General features: G+C 42.3%; 1 protein-coding gene across 4 annotated transcripts in view; it reads left to right on the forward strand.

Moving 5' to 3' along the window:
* The first annotated feature begins 280 nt into the window (after positions 1-280).
* Sms (spermine synthase) overlaps positions 281-24,370 on the forward strand; it is a 56,021-nt gene continuing 31,931 nt past the window's right edge. The window contains exons 1-3 of one of the 4 annotated variants that reach the window (XR_010061206.1): positions 288-670; positions 7,343-7,415; positions 21,809-21,929. Coding sequence is in view for 1 of the 4 variants with exons in the window: in NM_001033899.2 (NP_001029071.1) it covers positions 622-670; positions 21,809-21,929 (170 nt within the window). In the remaining 3 variants the exon portion in view is untranslated. Of the gene's footprint in view, positions 671-1,521; positions 1,841-7,342; positions 7,416-21,808; positions 21,930-24,370 lie in introns of those variants that run through there. The other 3 variants (XR_010061205.1, NM_001033899.2, XR_010061207.1) reach the window with 3 other exon arrangements.

Raw genomic sequence — 24,370 nt, forward strand, 5'->3', positions numbered from 1 at the left:
ATGTAGGCTACTTGAATGTCCCGAGCTTTCCATTCTGTTCTCAAATACTACCCCTTAGCAATAGAAACAATGCTAATAACCCCACTGGGGTTCACGTGCTTTTAAAGAAAAAGTCTGGCTTGTACTTTTAGACTACAGGGGTGGTAGCATTTTATTTTCTTCAAATGGTCAGGAAGCAACTGGGGTTTTTGCTTGGGAAGGAGGGGTAGGCATATAGGGAAGTGTATAGGGAGGCCCCCCGGAAGTCGCGCTGAGCAGTTTAAAGCTGAGGTGACCTCCTAACGGATGGCGAATGGCGGGAGAGCATGGCCAGAGCTTTAGCACAGGGCGCGGCCATTGGTGACGCATGCCAGGGAGCTGGCGCCCGCGATTCCACCATTAGCGAGGCCTCACACCCAGCATTTCAAGTTCGGGGCTGGAGGCGTCCCTGCTTCCTCCTCTAAGAGGCGGGTCCGCCCCGCCCCTGCGCCCCGGGTCGCTTGCTCGCGGCCCCGCCCACCTCCTGCTCCTGGCCTCCCCCGGCGCAGCGCACTCCCCGCCTGCCCGCAGCCTGACACGCCGCGCGGTCCCTCAGTCTCCCGCGATCGCCTCCCCAGGCATGGCACAGGGCCTCGCCACACTATGGCAGCAGCAAGGCACAGCACGCTCGACTTCACGCTCGGCGCCAAAGGTGAGGGCTCCGCTCGCCACCTGCATGGGGCGCCGCGGCGGCGGTGGCGGCAGAGGCAGTGCCGCGACCGTTCCCTCTGCGCCAGCGGGGCTTGAGGCCACAGGGCCAGGCTCCTCCGGGGCGCGCGCGGCAGGCTGAACAATGCGGGCGGCCGCGCGGCGCCTGCGTCTTCCCCGCTACTCTGCTGAGCATGCTGCCGGCCCTCGTGCACCAACAGAGGCCGCGCCGCGCCGCGCCCCCCACGGTCCCCTCCGCGTTTGGTCCTCCGCTGAGCCTGACCGCACTGCGGGGCCTGGGAGAGCCGCGTCGGTGTGTGCCAGCCGCACCGCCCTTCCGGGCCTGGAGCGTCGGTCCACGCGGGCTTGCCGCCCTCCACGCCCCGCTGTTGGGGGGATCCCTTTCAGGCTGTGGGGCGCGGCGGATCCCCGGTGGGGGCGGGTACCGGAGTGCCTTGGCTCCTTCGTTTGAGGCAGGACTGGCAAGAAAGGCCCGAGCGAGGGGTGTGCGCGGCGCGGGACTGCTGCCCAAGCCACCTTTTCCTGTTGTTGGCAGGCTGCTGAATTTCCCTCTTGGGTGTGTGTGTGTCGGGGGGTTCCCCTTAAGGGCAACGAGGGCTGAAGAAAGACCAGGACCACTCAGCGCTTGCAAGGTTCTTAGTCCATCTAGGAAGACGAAGAATCCTCTGAAAAGGGACCCAGCGGACAGAGAAAGGAAACGATTATTATTATTGGGGGGTGGGGAGGGATGAGATTTGGGCGCGGGAACTAGAGCCACCACCATCACCAGCACCCTTAATTCGGGAGGCTCAAATATTCGAGCCTGGTCCCAGCAGAAATGGTTGGGATTTATTGCGTGATGGAATTTTGGAGGGTAGCGGTGCACTGCTTGCTGGCTTCTTTCTTTGAGAGAATCGAGCATGGGCGCAGTGGGCGGGAATGATTGGGCCTTTAAACGTGCGACTGCGGCAGACTTTCACTCACCAGATAATCCCACATGTAGTGTGTTGCCCCAGTCTCGCATTTTCTTTGGTTTCTCCGTTAATGGAACACTTGGTTTTCAGTCTGACTTTTCCGTCAGGATTTTTTAACCCTGACTTAATCGCTTTCTGAACTTCTGAGCACACACTTTGTAGTTTTTCCTCCAATCCTAAAAGATCCCGGAGAGCACAAGGTCAGTAAATGTAAAGACAAAAAAAAAAAAAAAATCTGGGGATTTGGAGCAAAACCTGGATTTCAGTCTGCCTTTTCTAATTGATTCTGTTCTGTGGGTGGTCATTTGGGGTTTATCTCTTAACGTTTTGGAGCCTCATCTTTTTTGGGGGAGAAAAAAGAAAGCAAAGGACAGTGCACACTTCATAGGGCATTTACTGTGTGCTAGTGAACTAGAGGATTGTTAGGTAAGCCAGTGTGCTTGGGTGGTCGGAATAGGGTTGAAAAAATAAAAGCATCACCGTTCACTTCGCTTGCTTCGCACTTAGGTGAGCATGGAACAAGGGAGACTGCTGGGAGAGAATCTCTAGATAAGGCGGCGGAGCTGGAGGAGTGTGAAAAGATCACAAAGGTTCTGTTAGCTCGGCAGCTTTCAGGGCTGATTGGTTAATGGGAGTTCTAGCACCTTGAGTTTAGCTGTGAGGGATGTGAAGAAACAACAAGGCCTCCTGCTGGAAAGGTGTGAATTTTGGGGATGTGTTCTTCAAGTAATCTCCACAGGGACTCTTTATCTCCTGCATCCCTTCTCCAGTAGGCTTGAGGGATGGATGGTGAGCTCAGCTTGGGTTCCGAAAAATTCTAGCCCTTGCACCGAAGAGTAAACCTTCTTCAGCTTAGTTTAAACATTGAGAATAAAGGGTGAGTGCACACTTAAAGCTCGAAGGAAGGCTCTTGAGAGGGTAAGTGGATCTTTTTGAGTCCGAGGCCAGCTTTGTCTGCAGATCGAGTTCCTGGGCAGACAGGGCTGCATAAAGAAACTCTGTTTCGACCCGCCCCTCCTCTAAAAGAGACAAGCATTAGCTGTTAATGTTTTAACTCACACTTTGCTCCTAATTAAAAATAAGAAAACTGGAGTCAGGCGTACTGGCAGACCTTTAATCTCCGCACCCAGAGGCAGAGACAGTTGAATTGGATTTTATGATAGCTGAGTCTAGTATAATCTGGTTGGATCCTTTCTCAAAACAAAGAAGGAAGCTGTGAGGAGTTGGACATGAGGTGGCACAGGCCTGTGATCCCAATACCCTGGAGGCAGAGGCAGAGGCAGAGGCAGAGGCCTGAGTGTTCTAGAGCGTTCAAGGCCAGCCTGGACTATAGACTGAGATCTTATCTCAAAAACCTAATTTTACAAAGGAAAGCTTTGATGATACAGTGAACAATCTTGGAAAAAAAGACACCGTGTTCAGGTATATGTGTATGTATATATGTTTATGTATGTAAGATCTGGAATTCTTAAAGTGTCCTGTCGTTAAATGAAGATAGAGATGTCCTTCTTATTCAGATCCACATTTTGGAAATGGGGTGATTTGACCACATCACAAGGGTTTTTAAATTCCTTTCCTCTCCAATAAAGGAATGCTTGGTAAGGAATCCATGTGTGAGGTCTCTAAAAACATTTATTTGCATTGTTGATAGTGAGTCAAAAGGCATTACTCTTGGCATGGAAGTATTGGATGTGACTCAACGGTGAGTCAAATGGCTGTGGAGCTTGGATGCATGTTCTCCCCCTCTTGTTTGTCAGTAATCCTTTCGAATGGAGCAGTTCCATGATGTGATTTTAGTGGGATTCAACTTGAACTCCTTAGCAATGTTATTGTTTCACTTCCATCTAACCTAGTTACCAATGCAAACTACCTGCAACTCAACCACTTAGATAGCATTTATCATTGTGACTGACGAAGAAACCCAGAAAATTGTTTTTGCTAAGACAAATCTCCTCTTTGGTCATCCTGTAAGTGAAGTGTTGAACTCTGAGGAGTGTTGATCTCAGGAAACATGGAATTCTTTTTTTCAGCTCAAACTCAACTAGAATAAATTAGTCCCATGGTGTAGTTAGGTATCTTGGGACTGGTGGAAGGCATACTCTTGTTCAGGTCCCAGCCCCTAATCAAGACTCTGGGTGTATTGAGTAGAGTGTAGGGTTTTATGTTTTCTCCTTATTGGAGCAGTGTCTTGCTAGTCAGTTAGCTCTAAAGACTTCTGTTACTTATGGTTCTTTTTGTCTTCTCTTGAATATATCTGGGAGGTTGAATGATCTGTCTTGGACATACATAGGTCTGGTGGATAAATGCTAATAATAATTTTGTGATAAATGCTTATATGGGAGCCAGGCACAGCTTTCCTTTATAGTTATGAAGCTGGGTTGTGATTTTGGAAATATACTTGATGCCATTCATTTTGTCTTTGAGACCATTGATAATGGTTTTTTTGTAGGGAACTAGAAAGGCGTGTGTCATTCAGACTGACTTACACTTTCCTTTTGTAACAGAATCCTTGGTTAATATGAATAGAAGACTGCTTAATAGTCTTAGCTGAAATGATTTGGTGTCGTTTTTGCATCACTTTTTAGTGTGGTGTTAGGGATGAAACCTAGGGCCTTATGGAACCGAGACATAGGGTCTTATGTATGTGAATCAACCCTGTGTCACTGAGCCACATATCCAGCCCATAACAAACATTTTAAATGAATGAATTAATGCATTTGAATGGGGAAAATGCATACCTATATTTTTTCAATAACTGAAAATCAGTACTTTCTCCAGTTTGTGTTAACTACTGACTCCTACCCATTATAACCAATGAAATCATTTTATGCCATATACTTGAGCTGAAAATAGGGATTACTTAAATTGCAATTTTCAAAACACCCTACCCAAAATAACATGTGCTTCTTCTCCCCACCCCTTTCTCTGTTTTGGTTTTTGGAAACAGAATTTCTTCATGTAGCCCTGGTTGTCTTGGAATGCACTATGTAGGACAGGGATCTGCCTGCCTCTACCTCCTGAGTGCCGGGATTAAAGGTGTGATCACCAACCAACTGGGCCTAACATGAGCAACAGGATTGGTAAACATGGAGAATTTTAGACTATGGCAGAACAAAATCCCTATTTTTTTGTTTGACATAAAAAAATGATTTCATTAGTTATAACAGGTAGGAGTGGGTAGTCGACATAAGTGGGAGGAAGTGTTGATTTTCAGTTTTTGAAAAAAAATATAGATATGTATTTTTCCCCATTCAAATTGAAAGGCACTTTGGGTTGGATTTACTGGTCCCTTGTGAATCCCTAGATGCCAATAATAGAGTGTGGAATCCGCCCACACCTTTATTTTACTTACAGTGGCCTCTACAAGGTCCAGGTTCTGCTTTAAAGTATGCTTTTGAAGCATGCTTGTGTGACTTTGGCAGGCCTAGTCCACATTTGAAGTATTATTAAATTAGGCCCATTGAGGTTTCCAGATTTTGGGAGGGAGGAGGGGCTCATGCAGTGGAGGCTGGCCTTGAACCCAATATATTGAATGATGGGGATGACTCATCTATCTTTTTTGAAATTTTCAACCTTCCTATGAGATTACCTATCTTATTACAAGGCCTTTGCTGCTGTTCTAATTGCCAAACCCCTTAATTTTTAAGGTAGTGATTGCCAATTGGTATTTTTTCCGTGCCCCACAGTGTGAGGGAAATTTGGTGGTTTCTGAGGAAACAGGACTGGAGACTTCAGTTTACCTAGCATACATGAATCCTTGTGTTGATTACTTCCACTGGGCCTGTAATCCCAATACTTCGTTGGTGGAGCAAGAAGATTAGACTTTAAAAGCCATCTTTTACGACATTGTGAGTTCAGCCTGGGATACGGGAGATCCAGTCTCAAAATAACAAGGCTGTAGATATGCTCTAGCTACTCTGATAAACATGTTAAAGATAGCTAAAAAGGCCTGCTACAACCCAAAATGGCAGTATTGCCCATACAAGTAATTGGCCTAAGTTCTGGCTAAAGGCATTTCAATTATTCGTGAGATAAGCTATCAGCAAAACTCTTCTGGCCCTTTTATTTTGCATGTAAATTGCTACAGAAGGCTCCGCCTTCCCCCAAGGTGCTGGTTGTTTAGTGCTTGGGGATTACCTCTGGTCCAGCCTATGTAAATCTGTGGCTCTCCTAATTTGCCCTGGAACTACTTTGTGAAGGAACCATGCCTTCTTTTTTAAAATTGTAAAGCTTTAGCCACTTTGGATTGTATTTATCTATTTTCTGATTCACCAGCATCTCATTGTCCCCTCATGCTTTACATTTTCTCTTTCACAAAGGATCTGTGCCTTTTGGTTTTAACCTTGGAGCCTTGGGGGACGGATGAATGGGCAAGAAAGCTTTGGTCGTTCCACCCTGCACTGAAATTTCTTAAATGGTGTTTCTTAATTTGGCATTATAAACATCTTCCTTTGGTTACTTCTGATGCTGATAAAAAGTAGAAATGAAGCTTAATTCCAGCACACCGAGGCAGAAACTAGTGGATCTCTGGAATTCAGGGCCAACCTGGTCTATAGAGTTGGGTCTAGGATAGCCAGGGATGTTACACAGAGACTGGAAAATCCTGTCTTGAAAAGCAAACAAACAAACAAAAAGAAAACAGAAAAATGAATAAAAGAGTTCTTACTGCTTTTTTAAGAGATGCAGTCAGGCAGCTTGCAATTGCCTAGAACTCCAACTCTAGGGGATCTGACTCCCCCTTCTGGCCAATGTCTGTAAAGACATGGGATGAGAGCGAGGATGGTGAAGAAGATGATGATATAAAAGAACCCAACACTAAACAAAAGACATCCCCCCTCCCAACTGTATCAGAATACTCTGACACTCTGTCCCAACAAGCTCCTCTGCCTTGTCCTTGACTCTTCCTGAGAGCACCTGCTCAGTGCACTCAATTCACTGTTCATCTGTTTTCAGGCTTCTGTTTCTTGGCCACAGTCTCACCATTTGTCTCCATTGGCAGAAAGACTGGATCATTTGATTCCTTTTCTCATTTACAAAACATTCCTAGGTTCTCAGTACCTTGTGGATAAACATAAACTCATCCCAAAAGATCCATTCCTATCCAGTTATTGCTCTTACCACAGTCCCTGCCCCCCTAGCCTTTGACTTTGCCTTAATGGTTTGGGTATCAGATTTAAACAGCTTTGGAGGAAGACATTGATTCTACTTCGCTAGGTTTTCTACCATAAGTGAATTTTTATAGACTGCTTGGAAGAAGGCCATGATTAGAGTCTGCCTTTCTTTGGCATGCCCATTTGACTTGCTTTGTTGCATTTTTTTTTTTTAAATCTGCTTCTCTCTTCTGGATTTGTGGAAGATTCTTCATTGCATTGATCATGCTCAAGATGACTCCAGGCAAAATAATACCATTGCTGGAAATTTATTTTGTGGGCCTGCAATTAAAATTTTGATCAAAATATATTGTATGAAAATTTAAAAAATGTGTAAACCATAATGCTTCTATATAGCGTGGTTCTTACATGGTCTCTATTTCTTTGAACTGATGGAAGTAGCATATGGTGAAGTTAATTTGTACTTTATATGAAGACACCTATTAGCTTTCATTGGATGCTTTTCTCTAGTTTTAAATGCTTTGAGGGGATCACTTGCTGTGGAAAGTATATAACCAAGGCACTGACAGCCTCCTCTTCTACTCTCAATAGAGGAAAGGCACTTTTTCAAGTGACTGAAGCCTAGTGTGAGCCATTAGGAGAGGAGTTTCCAGTCGAATAACTGGTAAGCAATTTGTCTTGTTTGTTTTGAGAAAAGAGAGCCAGTGCTGGTTTTTGCGTTGGAGGAATTACCAGTTTGGAATCTTCTCATCTCCTCTGCATACAATTAAATCTGTATTTGAATTGGCAGCTCCTTCCTTAGGAGTTGAGGCTATGGCCCTGAGGCCTTTAGAAGCTTTGATCCTTGGTACTTTTGTTTTTGGACTTGCTATCTTGAAGATTAGTGATGCCAAACTTTAATTTAATTGCAACTCCCTAACCAGTCTACACTAACCTTTGTAGCTAAGACTTCATTTATTAAATTATTGGACATTGCAAGAGTGTGGTGGCATATACCTGTGATTTGCAGACAGTGGAGATTCTGAGGTAGGAGGATCCCAAGTTCATGTCAGGACTGGCCTAAATAGCAAGACATCATTAAAAAATACTGTCCTGTGGTTGTGTGTTTAAAAAATTTGTCCAATAAATATGGCTATTAGTGAATTGACTTTTTGGAGTCAATAATTATCCTGGGTGTTTAATCCACCATTTCACTACAATGGTAACCCAAACCTGTTGGTGAGCTGTCCAGCTCTAACCACCATTTCATGGTAGTCAATTACAAGCTTGCTTCTTATAAAAAGTGAAGGAAACTCTTCATAGTGCAAACCAGGTATGTAAACCATGCACAAATGCTCTTTTAATTCCTCAACAACTAGGCAATTTCCCAGATCTCAGGAAAACAATTCTGCTGCCTTGCAGTGTGATGGGCCTCCTGGATTTCATTAAAACAATAGTGTCATCTGTCTTCTTGGAGAAGTCACTAAGGAAGAGGCTTGATACTAGTAATCAAGCCCCGAACCCAAAGGGACCAATAGCTTTTCTAGATTCACTGAGATGGCTTAACTGGGTAGTTTAACAAATGCATCTTTAATGCTTTCCTCTCTATAAGAGCATTAATGATATCAAAATCGCACAATATTGTGCTGTTGGGTGGGATAATCAATAAAATGCTTGGAAGGGTGTCAAGTTATACATAAAATACTTCACACTAATTACAATATTTAGGACTAAATACTTTGGAACTGTGCCAGCTGTTAAAGGCTCTCAGGTAGATAAAGAAATTACAAATTTAGCTTACTCAAGAGATTTGGAAAGTTCTGGCAACGGAGTAAGTTGGCTTGTGAGTTGAACCCAGGTCTTTATTTAAAGCCCCTGTCCCATGCTTTTGGTTAACATAGTTAGTGTTTTTATGACCAAATTATTTTTACCCTAGAGTGGAAATTCTCTAGTTAGAATCCTGAGACATGTCCTGGTGTTGCTTTACTTATATTCAATTCTGTCTTCCAGGAATACAGATAGGTCTTAGTGTTCAAACAAGGCTTAGTGATGTGCCTGTGCACGGGCCTTCCAGATTTTTCTATTGGCCTTAGAAAATAGAGTTGAATGTAAAGGTTTCTGAAATGTAGTTCAATAAAAAATAATAATAAAAACCTTTAAAAATATTTTCAGGACTGATGCCTTGGATCAGCCTTTTGGAAACTACCTTTTATTAAGCAGCATGTTTTATAATGGCACTTAATGTTGAAGCTTTGAAAAGCATCATACTAAAGCTTAAGTGCCTCAGTTTTGGTTTTGAGGTGTTGGCAATGGGGATCGGAGGCCTTCCTGTACAAATGTGTGCTGTTTCCAGCTCTGGTTTGTCTAGTCTGAAGCTTTGGTGGCTTTGGTGTTACAAGAAAGAGCTTGCCATCAACTTAAAACTCCTTTTGGTATGAGGTATAAAAATATGGTAAGATTTAACAAAATAACTGGGTTGGTGAGATGGCTGAGCTGGTACAATCCCTGAAACCCACATGATAGGAGAGAATCAGCTCCCTCAAATCGTCCTCTCATGTCTACAAGTGAGCCTACTCACAAACATATCTGTGTGATGGCAAAAATCTTTATTTTTGAAACTGTCCCTTAGGAAACCTCCTCTACAGCACAATTAGCAAAATTCACATTTGGGTGCGGTCCTTCACAGTGGACCTCCAAGTGCCTTCCTCAGAGCTTAGAAGGCTAGGGAAATGCAAATGCCGTGGGAGAACAGTAGAGAGAAGACAAAGGACACAACAAGTCAAAACAGTCTAAACATAAACAGAGCCATATGCTGTGACAAATTCCAGATGGGAAAAGGGCCATGTGAGGGGGCCTGAGAACCTGAACTTCAAAATGTTTCCAGATGAATCAAACAACCTTACTGGTTCTCTGGGACCTCAAGGTAGAGGAATATGGGAACATTTTCTGTAAGGGGCCATATAGTAAAGCGTTCAGGTGGTGCAGGCCACTCAGGCCCCAAGTTCCAGGTTCTCAAAGCACCTTTACCCACAATTTATAACTCTTTAAAAATGCTTAGCTGGACGGTCAGATTAGAGCAGAGCAGCTAAGCAGGATTTGGCCCAAGGACTTTAATTTGCTGACCTCTGGGTCTAAGGTCTTTTCTAGCTCCAAAGTCTTAATCAACAAGGACATTTAGCTCTAATTTGACAGTTCTGAATTTCTAGAAGTGACTTCTTAGAACTTAAGCCTCAAATAACACAACCATAATTTCCTGTATTTAAGTCAGCAACTTATTAATTAAATGCTGTAGGAAAACATCAGTCACCTAAGATGCTTGCTTTTTATGGAGTATGTAGAAGTAACACTTGCAACTAGTGAAAACCATCTCATGATAGAGAATATTTACGGGGAACGGTTTCCATTTTAAAGTCTTAAATCACCAATTTTTCCCACTTTACGGAAAAAAAAAAACGATAGGCTGGGAGGAAATTTTTAAAAAGCTGCTTCAGTAAAAAAATAAATTAGGGAAATGACAGACCAACAAGGGTGGCAAAGAAAAGTCAGAAAGCCTACACTAGGAAAGTACTAGGTAAAAGGAAACCAATCAACCTACCAACAAAAAACATAGAAGTCCCCACAGGCACTATAATAGGGAAATACTACCTGATACACATCTGACAGCTTACAGAAGAAATGGACATATTCCAGCAACACTAACTCACAGCTTACTCAGTCTGAAAAGGCCATTCATTATCTTAACTGTACAACTAAGGAAAACTTAATTTGTAGTGTGAAAATTCCAAGGGCAGATGAGATGGCCCAGCAAGTGAAGTCATTTGCCACCAAGCCTGAATACCCATCTTCCATTCCTGAGGAATCACATAGTAGAAAACAGTTCCAAGATATTGTCTTTTGACCTCTGCATGTGCTTATCCCCCTCTGACATAAATACATAGATAAATGTAATTTAAAACTATTTTTAAGAATACCAAGGAAATCTTGAAGCTTCAAGGACTCACTAAAGAGTTCTAACAGACATTCAAAGAAAACTAACAGTTGCCATATTCTCTTTTAGAAGACAGCAGAGAAGAGAAGGCCTCACAAATTTATGAAGCCAGCAATATTCTAATACCAAAAGCAGAAAAAGATACTCCAAAACTGGTAGGCAAATCCTTAACAAATAATATTCAGCAATTTAGAAAAACAATTACATGGTCATCTAGGTATATAAGAATGCTTCAATAATTCAAAAAAGAAACTATCAGTAACAAGAAATCTGATCCACTATATTGATAGGCCAAAAGAAAACTTCACAATCATACTGAATGAGGGCAAAAAAAGTAATTTGATAAAATTTTACACCTATTGAAGATGAAAGGATAGAGAAATGAAGCTAACTTCTTCAACTCATTAAAGGGCATCTACAAAGACTACTTGGCAGCAAAGAGTGAATCGATTCCCTTAAGGGGAGTAAGGCATAACATTCTCATCACTGCCAGCAAACCCAGCAATGAAGTAGTCTGTTCAGCAAGGCACACAGAGGCTAACAGCTTTCATAAGGTAAAGCAGTTAGTGAGTGGTAGATTGACGATTCAGACATAAATAAGTAGGTGGGCTCTAAAACACATTGTATTTATTTTTATGTATGAGGGCAGAACTGTGTCTTGGCATGTGTAGAATGTATATCAAGACCAGCGGAGCCCTCCAGGAAATCTGTTGTCTTTTACCATGTGGATTCTGGGAACAACTCAAATTATCAAGCTAGGCAGCAGCAAGCGTCTTTTACCCTTACACTAGTGGTTCTCAGCAAGTGGGTCTCCTTCTTTGGTTGTCAAACAAACCTTTCACAGGGATTGCATATTAGATATCCTGCATATCACATAGTAACGTGATTTATAACAGTAGCAAAATATAGTCACGAAGTCTCAACAAAAAAATTTTATGGTTGTAGGGTCACTACAGCATGAGGAACTGCATTAAAGGGTTGTATCATTAGGAAGGTTGAGAAGCACTGCTCTAATAACTCATACCAACTATTTGTCTTACCACAAAATGAATAGCAGGTTTTACCAAAATCTCCATTCGTATTCTTTTTATAAAAAGTTCACTTTTTTTTTTAAAACAAATATGGTTGTTTCCACCTGCATTTTATATCTGTGCAATGTATGCTTGCAGTGCTCTGAGAGGCCAGATGAGGACATTTGATCCCCTGGTTACCAAGCCAGCCCAGTCATTAAATGGGTTCTCCAGGGAGGGAGCAAGGATTAAAAAGAAAAAGACAATTAGGCAACAGGGTAGCACGACCTCAGGCAGTTCTGAAGCTGAAGCGGGCTTATTTTTCTCCAGTCTGCTTTTATACCATTCTAGGTACATGCAAAGAATAAAGTCAGTTCTAGGTCAAGGAACAACAGTATGATAAACAAATAGTCAAGGAACAAACTAGGCAATAAGGAAAGTATTCAGGGTCTTGTCAAGATGATCAAGGTCTTGAGCCTGCTTCTGGGTCCTAGCCCAATATCAAATCCCTGCCCAATTTCTAGATGTGGCCTCAAGAACTCTGCAACTCTGGAACTGAAGTTATAGTTATAGCCTATAGCTGTCACATGGTTACTGGGAACTAAACCCCAGGTCTTATTTCTCCACCCACCCCCAGACTTTTTAAGAATTAAAACAATTTCAAGCATAACACCATAGATGTGCTAATGTGTATGGGAAATAAAAGATCAGAGGTGCTAACCCTAGATAAGGAACTATACATAACTAAGGAATTATGAGAGCAGGAGAAATAGTTTTCCCCAGAGAAGAGCACACCAATTGGTTATCCAGTACCAAATGGTTAGCCCTGAAAGCATCCATACAAATATACAAATAACATCATACAGACTGAGCAGGTTTTACTTTTTAGGGGTGTGTGTCTGTCTGTATGGATGTAATAATAAATAAGGAAAGAAGTCAAGAATTTACAAGAGAGCCATGGACAAGATGGAGGACTTCATGGGAGGGCTTAGGGAAAGGAAGGGGGAGAGGGAAATGGCTTAATTATAATCTCAAAATTTATTTAAAAATAAAAAGTAATTTTTACATTTTTAAGTGTGTGTGTGTGTGTGTGTGTGTGTGTGTGTGTGTGTGTGTGTGTTTCCAAACCAAAGAGACCTTAGAATTGTGTGCTAAATTATATATTTCTTACCTTCTAAGGTAGGTATATTATGGGAAAGTAATAGGAGCTGGGCTCATGTTTCCTTGGAAATGTCCCTTTAACTGTTTCCTGTTGTAATAGAAATGGGACAGCCAGGCAGAGAAATTATCAGCCATTTCTGTTATGTTATAGCTTGTTGTGTTGTGAATTTTAAGAAATAGCCATTGTCGCTGGTACTTCAAAACTTTCCATCTGGCCATTCTTAATTCGTGCTTGCTTAAAAGGTGTCTGGGTGTTATTTCTGTGTTGGTATTGCATGACTGTTAGTCTGATTTCAGTGTGTCTTTTTTTTTTTTTTCTTTCCGAAGTTAATTGTTCTTGGTTGTGTTCTTTATGAACATCAGAAACCATAATACGAAGTAAGCCTGACCTAAAAGTGCTGATCTCATTGTCCTGGTCTGCATTTTATAAGCCATACATCTCCTCTCTGATAAACAGTAGCCTAAAACTGTGGCTACAGGAGCGTCTACAGTGTCAACAGCCCTGTGGTCCCTTCACACTGTCCGAAGAGCTCAGCAGACTGCCATTTACTGTTGCATGAGGAAAAGGGATGGGGTAGAACACTACCTACGCTGTAGGCTCTTTACCTGGTGTCTGTCTGGTGCCAGAACCTAATGGGGATTTGTGTTAGACGGACTTTGTAGGTCTTACCTTCATTCTCTCCAAGTAAACAGGAATAGGAAGGCTCAGCTCATTTCTCTGGGTTTATTATGACTGACCTCTTTTATTAAGTTATGAGTCACATGGTAACAGAAGGAGGCATAGGAATCCCTTGAAGCTAGAATTATATAGTGATGGTAAGTTGCTTGATGTGGGTGCTGGGAACTAAATCCAGGTCATCTGGAAGAGTATCAACAGATGATCTTAAGCACTGGGCTATCTTTCCAGCATAGAATAGGTAGTTAGTCTTCACATGGGCCCACAAGATAACTAAAAACAAGATGAAAGCCTAGCACTGCTGTCTTCATTTTGTGTCCTGGATTTTTTTTTAACTTTAGGTAAGACTCCTGCTTTATTCTGCTAAGGCATGGTAATCACTAAGGAGTATCTGTCTACCTATCCTATCCATGCCCCTTTAAGGCTGTGGAGAGCCACTGATGTAAGCCTGCGGTTACCCTAGATTATTAGAACAATAAGGCCTTGTAGGCCAAGCTTAGCCTGTTGGAATTGCTTGGGTCAAGTGTCTTTGCTCCCATTAAATCTCCAGTTGTAACTTGATATATGGCTTTCTGACTATATGGTAGTTTTCAATAGAATATTCACAGAGTTCTGTGACCATCACGGTGGTCAGTTTTAGAACATTTCCATTGCCTTAGAAAGAAACCAGTTACTTTTTAGCCATCATCCCAGTTCCTCCTTTATCATTCATTCCTCCCAGCCTCTGGTAGCTGCTAATATACTTTCTGTCTTTTGGAGTGAGCCTTTATGACCACTTTATATAAATAGAATGGTATGCTCTGTAGTCCCTTGTATCTGGTTTCTTTCTTTCAGTACGCTTTTGAGATCCATCCATGTTGAATGTAGCATGTATCTGTACTTTGTTTCATTTATGGCTGAAAACAGCCCTCAGTATAGACATAGCATACTTGTTCGTTTATAACTTTGCTTATCCACTAATAACTTGGTGGACATTTGAGTTGTTTCTCTGCTTTTGGCTATTACGAGTCATGTTGCATCAAATATTCATATCTGTCCCTGTTTGGGGTGATTAAGTGTCATGCAGCTGTTGGTGGGGGAGAAGTTTACACACATGCAAGCGAGTTCAGCCCTTGCTGGTTTCCCAGAGAACTCCAGTTCAGTTCCATTTCATGGAGCTTAAATGGCTTGAACCCTCCTGTTGGAGAGCAGTTTTTTTGGTGGTGTGCAATCCCAAGGCTTCATAACCAAAAATATGCTTGTCCAGAATAGAAAGTCACCACCACCACCCCATTTCAGAAGCCAGATGCTGTGTGAATATCAGAGCCGAAAACTGCAGACAAAAAGAAAAGATCCAATTCCTTCCTCTTACAGAGGAGACTTGTAAGACTGCCCATAGGGTGATGACTCAGTTGGCTGAGGATTTCCATGCCTCTGCATGACTAACAGGATTTGTTCACAAGACACAGTTGGAATTTTACACCTTTAGATATTTCTCATGTCATTCAATGTGTCCATGGCTATAGTTTTCCTAAGAGTACTCTCTGAACTTAAAGTTTAGAGCCATACATCAAGTCCCAAATAGCGGAATAGGAATAGGCTCCTCTCCACCATGTGTTAGAATCACCAAATTCCCCAGGGCAGGCATCCAATAGACTCAAATTTGATAAGACCTATTTTGTCCATAAAAGGTAAAGGAGAACCAGGTCTGTAACGTTTCCTGTCTTTATCAGCATCTTGGGTTTTTCGTCATTATGTCTCTTTAGGCTCCAAAGGTCTAGAGCTAACCTGTAGCTTACCCTATGGCAGCTCAAGCAGCTGATCTTTTTTATGGTTCAGGAAGTTAGGTTTTTAAGTAAGATGGGAGTTTGCCTGGGGCAGAGGCTGTCTGGAGGTTTGTTGGAAAAGGTTGGTGGGGGACCATTTTGGAAACATCTTAAAATGGTCAGTGGTATCCCTTACTAGAAATATTTGAGTTCAGAAGTGTTTCAGATTATACCTGAAATGTTTTTTCTTATTTTTTAAATTTACGTATTTGCTAATGGGATACAAGTTTAAGTACAATATTTATATATGGTCCTATAGCTATTTCCTTATTTGTGTTTCATATACAGTTTACATACAGCCTGAATTTAGTAGTATAATTTCATAAAATATTTTGAGAATACTTAAAGTTTGACCTGTCACCTGAGGTCAAATGCTGAAACATCTGCTTGTTAGTGTCATGTCAGTGCTCTAAAACTGTCCCATTTTGGAAGAGTTTGAATATTAGATTTAGAGATTACAGAGCCTCATCCTGCGTAAGGAGAAGACATGTCATGAGCCTGATTGTGACTTCAGATTGGAACTATGTGGAGAGTTGTCCAGGAGGTGGAGTCCAGTAGCACAGATAGGTTTGGCCTTCAGTCATCTGGAGCGAGGGTCAGAGGAGGAGGTTCTTAAAGAGAGTCCTGTAAATGGATGCCTGGTAGAAAATGAGGCAGGGAGAGATGACAGCCCCTTCTCGATTCCCAAGACTATATACATACGTGTGTACATACATGTATGTGTGAAGGCCAGCGGTTACCCTTGTAATTAATATATGTCATTCTTCAGGTTGTGTTCCTTTTTTTTTTTCCTTTCTTTTTGAGACAGTCTGTCACTGGCCTGGGGCTCATGTTAGGCTGATTGGCTGGTGAGCCCCAATTATCTTCCTAGCTCTACCTTTACCCCCAGCACTGTGATTTTAAGTGTGTTCCTCCATGCCTAACTTTTATTTTTAAACATTGGTTCTGGGGACTGTACTCATTTTTTTTTTTTTTGGTTCTTTTTTTTCGGAGCTGGGGACCGAACCCAGGGCCTTGCGCTTCCTAGGTAAGCGCTCTACCACTGAGCTAAATCCCCAGCTCCAACTGTACTCATTCTTGTATAGCAGGCAACTATATAACTGAGTTCTCTCCCTAGCCTGACACTGACATATAAGCATCTAGGCCTCTATTCCTTTCTCTCCTCCATTCCTATTGTGCTGTTACCCCTTTTTCCTTCCTCCCTTCCTTCCTTCTTCCCTTCCTTCCTTCCCCCCTCCCTCCCTCCTTCCCTTCCTCCCTCCCTCCCTCCCTCTCGCCCTCCCTCCCTCCCTCCCTCCTTCCCTTCTTCCCTCTCTCCTCCTCTTTTTCTTTTTTTTTTGGTAGTGATGGTGTACGTGGACCATATGATTCACTGTAAGTTATTGTCAAGTAAATTCAGGTAGCAACTTGGAAATGGGGCATTGCATTGTTCATTAGACAAAGGACACATTTTACCCTGGTAATGGTCACTGCATTTTGGTGCCTTCGAAAGCTCCTTAGCCATAATTCAGGGGTATTATATATCCCTACTTTCTTGCCCAGCCATTGCAATGAGTTTTCTTTTTCTTTTTTGTTAACATTTTATTTTTTAATTGCTTTTGTGTATAAATGTTTTGCTTGCACATGTACCTTCAAGGTGCTTATAGACTAGAAGAGGGTATCAGATCCCCTGGAATTAGGGTTACATACAGATGGTTATGTGGGAGCTGGGAGTTGAACCTGGGTCCTCTGCAAGAACAGTAACTCTTTTTTTTTTTTATTTTATTTTATTTTATTTTTTATTAACTTGAGTATTTCTTATATACATTTCAAGTGTTATTCCCTTTCCCGGTTTCCGGGCAAAATCCCCCTCCCCCCTCCCCTTCCTTATGGGTGTTCCCCTCCCAACCCTCCCCCCATTGCCGCCCTCCCCCCAACAATCACATTCACTGGGGGTTCAGTCTTAGCAGGACCCAGGGCTTCCCCTTCCACTGGTGCTCTTACTAGGATATTCATTGCTACCTATGAGGTCAGAGTCCAGGGTCAGTCCATGTATAGTCTTTAGGTAGTGGCTTAGTCCCTGGAAGCTCTGGTTGCTTGACATTGTTGTACTTTTGGGGTCTCGAGCCCCTTCAAGCTCTTCCAGTTCTTTCTCTGATTCCTTCAACGGGGGTCCTATTCTCAGCTCAGTGGTTTGCTGCTGGCATTCGCCTCTGTATTTGCTGTATTCTGGCTGTGTCTCTCAGGAGCGATCTACGTCCGGCTCCTGTCGGTCTGCACTTCTTTGCTTCATCCATCTTGTCCAATTGGGTGGCTGTATATGTATGGGCCACCTGTGGGGCAGGCTCTGAATGGGTGTTCCTTCAGTCTCTGTTTTAATCTTTGCCTCTCCCTTCCCAGCCAAGGGTATTCTTTTTCCTCATTTAAAGAAGGAGTGAAGAACAGTAACTCTTAACCCCTGAGCTGTCTCTCCATTCCCCACAATGAGTTTTCTAAGAATTGCCGAGGAGCAGTTTACTGGCCTACTTTGGATTACTTTGTCTACTTCAAAGTACATCTATCAGTCAGGGGGTGATGGTACATGCTTTTAATCCTAGCACTCTGCAGATTTATAACATTATTTGGTGGAGTTTCTCATAAAACGCTTGGATCTCTGCCACACTGTAAGAAAGTAGTAGGGAGGCAGAGACAGGTGGATCTCCATCTCTGAGTTTGAGGCCAGCTTGGTTCTATGGAGCTGTATCCAGAATAGCTAGGGTCACACAGAGAAACCCTGTCTTGAAAAACAAAAACAAAAAAGAAAGCAAAGAAGCAAACAAACAAAAGAAAGAAAAAGTCTTAAGCCCGTTGGTAGCATATACCATTAATTCCAGCATTTGGGAGGCAGAGGCAGAGCGATCTATGAGTCCAAAGGCCAGCCTGGTGGTCTGAAGAGTAAGTTCCAGCACACTCAGGGCTACACAGAGAAACCCTGCCTTAAAACAAAACAAACAAAAAGTACATTTATCTCTTAGCTCTCAGATCTTCTTAACATTTTCTCCTATTTTGTTTTGTTAAGTTTGGGTACACTTCCATCTCATTTAACCATGTATAGAGTACCTAGTAGTTCTCAAAAGGGTTACTCCTCTTTCTCCCACTTTTTGAACTCGGGCCAGCTGGGCACTTTTTGCTTGGACAAGGGGAAGTGCATCCTTAACATCTGTTAGGACTAAAGTCCTGAAAAATGGGCAAGTTAACCCTTCACACATTGTCACTCCCATCCCTAGTTTGAGTATTGAGGAATGCTGATAGAGCAAACCCTTTTGAGGTTCAAGTTACATTTTGTGTACTAGACAGAGATGAAGATTAGGTTTTCAATAATTGTAAAGCATTTTTTAGAGTATTTCACGGGTTACTTAATCATGTCAATTAGTTGAGTTTGGACTTTTTTTGAAAAAAAAAAATGTTCTTTTGAGATAGAATCTCAATGGCTGTGACTGCCCTCAGACTTACCTCCCTAGTGGTGGGACTAATGGTAGGCTTTATTTTCTTTTTTATATTTCGTGATTGAGAATTTCAAATGTGTAAATAATGTTTTAATCAAATCCACACCCTGAGTATGTTCTATAACCTTTTGAACTTGAGTCTATCTAGTATGTAAATGCAGGGTGGAGGTTCTTTATTTCTTAGTACTAGGGTGAGAACTCAGGGCCTCACATGGTAAAGGCCATATATACCTGAGCCCTTTTCTTTCTTTTGTGTGTGCAATGGTTTGAATAGACCACACTTTGGAAATTCCCAGGGAACCTTAAAAAATATGGGTACCTGGTTTCTAGGTTTTTATTTAATTGGTCAAACAGATGGCATTGGAAATTTTAATGACTCTCCAGGTGATTATAATGTACATTTAGGATTGAATACTACTTATGTAGATGGTTTAGAAACTATGCAGAGCCACAATTCTGGCTAAACATATCTGCACAATATCTATTAAGCACCCGAGATTAAGACAAGCCTCCAGATAACTTTAAGTGAACTGGAGCTCAGAGCTCTAGCTTTTAGTTTTTCCCTTAAACCCTGAGATTTTTATAAGGAAATACCAGAGGGCTCATTTAGCCACAACCCTCCCCCCAGTCTTTAGGGCCTAGTAGCAGCATGGACAACATGAGAGGCCCCAGATCAGGAAGAAAATGAATGTGAAGTGGGCAGTAAAGCAAATAGAATAATCCTATAAGCCCCCTACAGACACCTTCCTGGCAGGGCTGGCACACTCAGACACTCAGAGACAGGAATCAGTAGCCACACAAACACACTGGGCATGTGAACAATTGGCCTGCCAGAAAGTCATTCTGACCTGCCTCGATTTACTGAATTAGAGGGTATGCCCATAGTGTAGAAACCAGGAACATTTCAAATTGTATTTCTTTTTTACCCTTTGGCATTTATCTTGAAACTGGCCAGAGTGCTGCTTTTAGTCCGTATGGTGCCTTTCTGCTAATTGTGCCATTGAGAAAAAGGGATGGCCACCATGCTGAGTTTATACTTGCTCTCCAGGCCAGGTTTCTGGCCCACCACATTCAAGATAAAGCTGGATTTCCCCCTTTATTTGTTTTATTTTGTAGCATGCCAGCAAGAACAGAACCTTAAGGCCATTTACCACGAATGATTATTCCTTTTATAAACTTTCAAAACAAAAAAAATCTGGTCTATCCAAGGAAGACTGCATGATGACAGTGGTTTCCACATTTAAGGTAGCTTCTGTCATTCTGGGTGTTCTTTTCCTTCCTGCTCTGTGCTCAGTCACCTGCACAGTGGACTGATCTAACAGGCTACAGTGCCAAAAAACAAACTGAACTTGACAGGTTTAGTTTATGTGATAAGTTTACAAATAAACTACTTTTCCCCCCTTTTTAAATTTTTTTTCTGTGTATGGGTGCTTTGCCTGCATGACTGTGCATCATGGTGCATGCAGTGCGCACAGGGGCCAGAAGAGAGTATCAGTTCCCACCTTGAGCTGGAGTTACAGATGGTTGTGAGCCACCTTGTGAATACTGGGAATTGAACTCAGGTCCTCTGTAAGAACAGCCACGGAGCCATCTCTCCAGCCCCCAGAAGTACTTTTTAGGCAGGTGAGTTGTCTTAAATGCTGTAGTTCTGAAGACGAAATTCAGGCCTTCTGTTGTAATTTCCTAAAACCAATTTCAGACCAGCAAAGTAAGCTGGATTATTTCCTGCCAAATGGGTTTGCCAATGGTATGGTTTTGCTAGGAAGAGAATTCATTGATTCATTGGGCTGCTGCTTGTATTCCCAGCTGCTTTGCTGTGATGGGTGTATGCAGTGGATTCTGGGCCTGATAAGAGGTGAGGTCAGTTTTGCAGTTTGGTTTTCAAGTTACTTAGCCCTTCTTTCTCCCTGTCATCTGTCTCTTAAAAGGACACCTGTTACTGGGTTTAAGGCCCATTTAGTCTAGACGCTCTTATCTTGTGATACGTAATTCAATTATACCTGCTAGGACTTTGGAAAGGCCTATTTCTTTTTCTTTTTTCTCTTGTTCCTTTATGAGGAACCAGTCCATGGAATTGGTTCTTCATTTACCCTTATCAGGAAATGGCTCCTTTGTAGGTATAATTGCAGAAAGATAAACTGAATTTTACTCTTTAAGTAGTTGCCATGTTCTTGAAGATTCTTACTTTGCCTGAGCCTGTTAGAGGTTAATGAATGCTGATTTGTTTCATTGAGACAGGGCTAACTTACAGTGTAGCCCAGGCTGGTGTGATCTCCTAGCAGATCATCTTGTCTTAGCCTCCAGAGCCAGCATGTATGACCAGATGGCCATGACCTCAAGCTTTACTTTGAGGGACAAATTGTGAGGTGGGGCAGGATGGAGAGGGGAAAGTACAATCCACTAGTTCTTTTTGTGGTTCAGATTTTTGCTGTTTTCAAGTATGTCACTCAGTGTAATTTTCAATTTCTATTTTTCATTTATATATCCGTATATAAACGAAGCATTTTGTAAACATTTAAACAATAAAATGAAAATTCCCAAGTTATTACTGAGATTTATCAATACCCTGTACACATTCCCTTGCTAGGACAGTGTGTTCCCTTTAATTTATTTAGCCTAAAATGAAATCTCATTCTTTTGAAATATCCGGTTTCGTTGAATGGTTATTGCTCTGTATCTTTGCCATATATACCTATTTGTGGTCAGTTCCTGTGTTCTTACTGGGTAGTCAGTTTAGCTTTTCCATACAGGATGGAGGATATTTAGATATTCTTATACATTTCAGTCATCCAATTGTGTCACACTAGCTTTTTTATTTTTTATTTAATTTTAATTTTTTCTGGTTACTAGGGATAGAACCCGAGTTCCAGACCATTTTAGAGGGAAGTTTTCTACGAAACTCTACACCTCAGCCCTTAGCTTTTCTTCTGCATGTCTTTTTCCTAACCTCCTTCCCTTATTTTCTGTCTTGCAGCTGATGGTGAGGCCATTCTGAAAGGCCTTCAGTCCATCTTTCAGGAGCAGGGGATGGCAGAGTCGGTGCACACCTGGCAGGACCATGGGTATTTAGCAACCTACACGAACAAGAATGGCAGGTAAGACAACCTCATGGGCTTTAGATGGGAACACAGCCGGGAATAGGGAGGATAGCTAAGATTTTTTTCTTTGAGACAGTATTTCTTTGTGTAGTCTTGACTATTCTGAAACTAGTTCGCCTCAAACTCACAGAGATATGCTTGTCTCTGCCTTCCAAGTGCTGGGATAAAAGGCGTGCAACACCACTGTTTGGCTACAGTATTCTTTTTTTCTTTTTCTTTTTTGACAAGGTACCTGTAGCTCAGCCTAGCTTTCTCACTAGATAGACCCAGGAAGACCTTGAACTCCTGAGTGCTGAGATGACAGGCATGGTGGAACATGGGTGATTTATGTGGTGCCAGGGATTGAACTCAAGACCTTGTACATGCCTGGTTTTTTGTTGTTGGTGATGGTTCTCTGACATCTAGTGGCTAGAATTCAGGCATTTCCCCCAGAGTAAAAGGCAACTAGACCTGGACATCAGTTTTCTTTAAAGCTCTAATGTTTCTTCTGTGTGGCTAGGACCAAGTAAGACCCTTGGCAACAGAAGCAGTGTGACACTGGCAGGCAATGATCTGGAGTTGGATAAAATAGACTTTTGGAGCCCCACTCTCCCAGTACACACACAAAGAAGAGTTTCTGTTGTGATGGGCCTGACTCAGAGTCCCATCTTCTCCTGTTGCACTTTCAAAAATCCCCTGGTTGCATTGCTGCTGGCTCAAGCATTGTTAGGAGTGATTTTCTTTCACTAAAATCTATAGTAAAACACAGGATGAAAACTGTGTGTTTTCTTTCATGCGGAAACTGCATTTAAAATTACATGTGTGTGTATTTATGTTTGTCAGTCATGAAACTAGAAAGGGGATTATGGGAAAGGAGGAAGAGATTCTAAAGGAGGTGGGAAATGGGGTAATAGAATACATGCCACAAGAAAGCAGAAGAGAGAACTACTTGGGGGTGGGGATGGGGTATCTCTTAAAGATAGGACAAACCTAGACTTGTATTCTGCCTCTGTGGCCAACTTCATGTGTGTGTTTAGATATATCAAAGGTGATAACTTTTTCCTTAAGGGTGGTCTAAATTCAACAGGATCACCAGCCCTTTTCATCTCTCTCCTGTGCTCTGCCTCAGTTACTTAAGAGGCTTCCAGAAGCAGAGGGCCCTCAGCTGCCTTCCAGCCCAGTGTCTCATGTAGACTTATATTCATTCTGTCTCTGTTACTGCTCTCTCTGTTACTGGCACTCTGTTTTTGCTATGGTCCATTCTTTGCCATCAAACACTACGAACTGATAGGCTCCTTCACCCAGAGGTGAAAAATTCCTCATCTAGCCATCTCCTAAGAGCTTCTGCAACCGGGCTTCACCTGCTGCAGTTTTTATTTCAAAAAGGTTTTATTTCTATAGGTTTGGCACTTTACATGCTTACATGTCACGTGTCAGGTAGTTCTGCCTGCAGTGGAGGCTAAGATGGTTGTGAGCTGCCCTGTTAGTGTTGGAAATTGAACACAGGGCCTCTGGAGGAGCGAATAGTCCTCTCTCCTGCTGTGCTATCTTGCCAGCCACAATTCCAGTTGTATACATAGCACTTAGAGTTACTCTTTTTTGAGGAAGGAGCTTTTGAATGACAAGAATTGTTCCGAGATTGCTTCTGAAAGCAAAATGAATAAAAGTGAAAGCATGTGTGGGAGGGTGGGAGAATTGTGCTTCAGGACTAACTAATAACTTCAGGTCACTTCCTGAGGCCAATGGAAAAAAGAGAGACTGCTGTGCAAAGGAAGTTTTGAGATTAAACATACACAGGCTGTTGCTATCTATCACACTTTCTTCCCCTTCTTACTTAAACAGCTCCTTCAAAATGTTCACCATTCTTAGCCTTCCAGTCAGGATGGCTGGGCTTTCTTCAGAACATTGAAGGTTAGCTAGGACAGCCTAGTGTGCCTTTCCCCATCTTGGTTAACTAAACTTGGGAGAACCACCTGGGGATCCTTTGTAAAAATCAAGCATCAGAAGTTCAAGCCAGACAAAAGTCCAGCACTGGAGAATGGTAAATGGGCTCAAATCTCACCCTAACTAGCCAAGGAGCTATTTGCAATTAATACCTGCTGGGAGAAGGAAAATTAGTGTTTTGATTGAGTGACACTGGGTATATTAACCACACTCCATGGCCAGCCTCATGCTCAGGAAAACCAAAAACCCAAACTAAAAATCACATGCTCGAGCTGGGTGAGGAGATAGCCCATGTAATAAAGTGTTTGCCTTGTGAAGATCTGTGTCCTCCCTCAATACCCGTGTAGCAAAGCAGGGTGTCATGTGCTTAAAATTTCCGTACTTGGGAGGTGACCTGAGGCTTCTGTCCTATGCATATCACCTCCCCACTGATGCACCTGCACAAGGTCAGACCGTGAATCAATTTATAGACCTAGATAATGTGAATCAGTCATAGACAGATCAATTTCAGGGCC

The sequence above is a fragment of the Rattus norvegicus genome, chromosome X, assembly GCF_036323735.1.
Source record: "Rattus norvegicus strain BN/NHsdMcwi chromosome X, GRCr8, whole genome shotgun sequence".
NCBI classification, from domain to species: domain Eukaryota; kingdom Metazoa; phylum Chordata; class Mammalia; order Rodentia; family Muridae; genus Rattus; species Rattus norvegicus.